General features: G+C 27.2%; 1 protein-coding gene across 1 annotated transcript in view; it reads right to left on the bottom strand.

Moving 5' to 3' along the window:
• The window catches only part of LOC105626196 (odorant receptor 4-like), a 19,831-nt gene that overhangs the window by 6,438 nt on the left and 9,638 nt on the right, over positions 1-3,755 (bottom strand). The window contains exons 3-4 of the mRNA XM_012207503.1: positions 3,511-3,647; positions 3,247-3,379 (exon numbers count right to left, since the gene is read on the bottom strand). Coding sequence (XP_012062893.1) covers positions 3,247-3,379; positions 3,511-3,647 — 270 coding nt within the window. The remainder of the gene's footprint in view (positions 1-3,246; positions 3,380-3,510; positions 3,648-3,755) is intronic.

Below are 3,755 nucleotides of genomic sequence, written 5' to 3'. Positions count from 1 at the left end.
GAGAGAGAGAGAGGGCGTAATAGATGTAGTGAATTACGAGAAATTGCCGATATTTACATGACTGATTGTTCCACTAGAATGATGAAAGGCTTAGACGATCAAACACTTATCTTAAAAAGATCTATGTTTATAATTGATTTTATGCTGATGCATCTTATAGTCGTCTTATACCTTGTAACAAGAACTTGGTCAATATCAGAATATTGTAAATTTAACGCACATCATGAATATTATTGTGTCTCCCACATAATTTCATTCTTTGAATCATATTTTTGTTCGTAGAAGTCGATAATGGACAATGGCTTAGAAATATTTCTTAGCAGTTCTTTCAAAACAGCTTAGTATTTACAAATATATAATATTTACAAATATATAGCAAAAATGTTATTTTATACGTGCATAAAGGTAGTAGATATCCATTTATAATCATAATTTAAGAATTAATTATGTAAATTATAATAAATTATATAAATAAGAAATTATATAAATTATAATAAGAATAAATTATATCTTGATTATAACATTATTATTATTTAATAAAATAATTGATATAAATCATACATAGTAGAAAAAAAACATGAAAATATCAAGAACGAATGTATGCCAACACTGTCACAAGTAATTTTGTATAATTCAGAAGTTTATATTTATTGTCTAATACATGTGTAAGAATATATAATCTTGCAGATTAGAATTTTTTAGAAAGAAAAATTAACTTTTAACAAAAAAATTAAGTCGAAGAGTAATTAATAGCTTAAACGCATCATCTTTTTTATATATAATGTGTAACAACGCACATAAAATGAATGAAAAGCTTCGTAAATGATATATTTATATTATGTTATATGTATCACATATAACATTATCATCAATTTACGATATTTTATAAAGCTAATTATGAATTAGTTTTTATATCATAATTATCTGCGGTAGACGAGTTAGCGTCAAAGTGTGTAATAATATGTAGGAGCTTCGTAGAATATAATAGCCATGTTATCAGTACAAGAATAGTGATCATTGCACAGAAGTTAGTAAAAATGAAAACATATAAGACATGGACGCTGCATGACCTGAAAACAATTTATTCACACACGGATAGCTATTGCATATAATTATGTTATGCATCATCATTATTATGCATTAATAATTTGTTATTAACAATACATTAATTTTATGCGTTTTGCATGAAATACTAATATTTAACTCTTTTATAACTGATTTAATTTTTTAAAAATTAATAATTTTAGTAATTATTGCGAAAAAATTAAACTTCGCCTTGACCTTAGACATATTGTTAAGGTCATGACCCTGACTAATCTCCAATAGATTTTAGTCAAGGTTTTGGTTATCATTCGTTAACAAGTTATTAACAAAAGAAGTTTAAAAAAATAACATATAATTTCTACTATAACGAAAATTGTTAATCCATATATAGAATCTCGCTTTACCATATGTTGTAAAGTGTGAAATTGGTTTTGCGTGGAAAGTCGTGCGCTCCTATGGGAGAGGGAAGAATGGGGTGAATATCGACAGGGAGGAAAGCGAGATAATTTTTAATATTATATTAAATTTTAAAAACTTCTGAAAATTCTTTTATTTTTCTAACTATATATATGGTAAAATGTGATCTTTTTTTATTTTTACATAGAAAGAAAAAAATCTTCAAAGCCTCTCTCGGAAAGCTCCCTAGGCAATCCTAACCGGGTCCCCAAGGAGAGAACTTATACCCAGAGAGGAAAATGCCCAATGGCCGGGTGTGCAGGACTCGACCGAGTCGCGATCCGTGCACAAGACACACTGACTCGGACATCTATCTGTTAAAAAACTTTCCCTGAAAAGTATTGCATCCCTGATACATGCGAGAGGACACTCCAGAATCATCGATATTACATCAAGGCGCGGTAAAAAATGATCTAATGATTTTTTTTCATGTGTATATTATTCTCAAATTATATTAATAAAATAATGATAAATAAATTCCAGTAATTGAACGATAATATATGCAGCATGCTGAATCGCATTTGTTGAATGCTTGTAATTAAACTTAATTACATATAAAAAAAATTAAAATTTCAAGGCAAATGAGAGTAAGGCACAATAATTGGTGAGCAGATTCAATCACAAAACAAAATTATAACAAATTCTTACATAAATGTGTTAAAATTCGAATTTTTTAAATTACATGTATAAATGCTATATAATAATTTTTTGTCATGTGAATTATTCTCAAGTTATATTAATAGTCTCTGCGCTTGGAAATAATTGATGTTAATATAAATATTATAACATTTTTTTACAATTCCCTTATTTTTTCTTCACTTTCAAATAATACAATTTTATTATTTAAGGGCATATTTTATTATTTAAGGCATATATATCTAGAAATGGTAAAAAAATCGTTTCTTTTTTTACATATTTTATACATATTTTTAAAGTATAATATCTCAAAAACGTTTTTGTAGAATTGTAAATCAATCCGGCGACAAATAGAAGAGTTATATACGGCGCATGCAAAAAAACGAATAGGTTTGAGCGCGTTTAAGATGACAGGTAGAGGCGCGCCTGCGATAGGACGTTCACGCAAGAAAAAGAGTCTTAAAAAAAATTTTTTTTTCACACCCAAAAATGAGCAACATTTTTTGTAAAACATCGTTATCTTTGACCAGATGCTATTTTATTCAAATGCAATATTTTAAAAAACGGCTACAAGCACAAGATCTATGTTTTAATTTTTTTAAACTGTCATTTTGCTTTTAGATGAGTCTTGTGCAAGCAGCAATGATCATCGCAAACTCCATTTTATAAAACGTGATGAAAATTTGAATAGCGACTCTATTTTATATTTTTCAATAAAATTTTAATGATAAAAAAATAAACAAAGATATGATCTTTACAATGGAATAAACACGACTTCACTATCCCTATCCGTTTTTTCACAAAAAATTCGTAAAATTAGGCTTCGTTTTGACTAAATATATATGCCTCCTTAATTTTCTACGAAAGAATGTTATAAAAGAAAAGAAACGTAGTCCTACGAATATACGTTTTTAACATTCTCATTTTTGTCTATTAATAGAGTTTGGATAATAATACGTAAATATCATTAATTAGGTTTAAAACTGTTATTGCAGAGACCGTAATAACATAAAATATGATGATGATAAACGTAACACCTTAAACAAAATTAAAAATTTTGTTTTTATAGAATCATTGAACGTATACATGCTATAAAATCATTACACTTACCGCATTAAAAGTTACATATGACAATACAATAACTTTGCCCAGTTTCAGTGTCGATGGTTTTTCACTTCTCATCATTATCATTATAAGAAGTTTTCTTGCTGCTACTGGCATATTGTACCACTTTGTATTATATCTGCAAATTTTATAAGAAATCTATTAGAAATTATATCAGGTATTTATCTACTTGCTACTTCATAACATTTTTATCAATTAATATGACATATAATTTATAAATGTGTTACTTTTTTATTGTACAAAACGTACGCTGATTTAAACACTTTCTCACTGGAATCTATAATTTTCTGACCCTGCCAATTTTCGAACAATACATTAAGCAAAAGTCCATTTAAATAAACATAATTATTTATATCTCCGCTAACGTTTTCCATGTTGTTTACTATCTGTTAATCAAAACGTAATCAAACGTAAATAAGTGTAGTTAATTTAGTTAAATTAAAACATAAAAATACTCAAAGAGATGACTATGAAAACAAGCACGATAAAAAGTG

The sequence above is a fragment of the Atta cephalotes genome (genome assembly GCF_000143395.1).
Source record: "Atta cephalotes unplaced genomic scaffold scaffold00004, whole genome shotgun sequence".
Classification (NCBI taxonomy): domain Eukaryota; kingdom Metazoa; phylum Arthropoda; class Insecta; order Hymenoptera; family Formicidae; genus Atta; species Atta cephalotes.
This window is presented reverse-complemented; position numbering and strand designations above follow the sequence as displayed.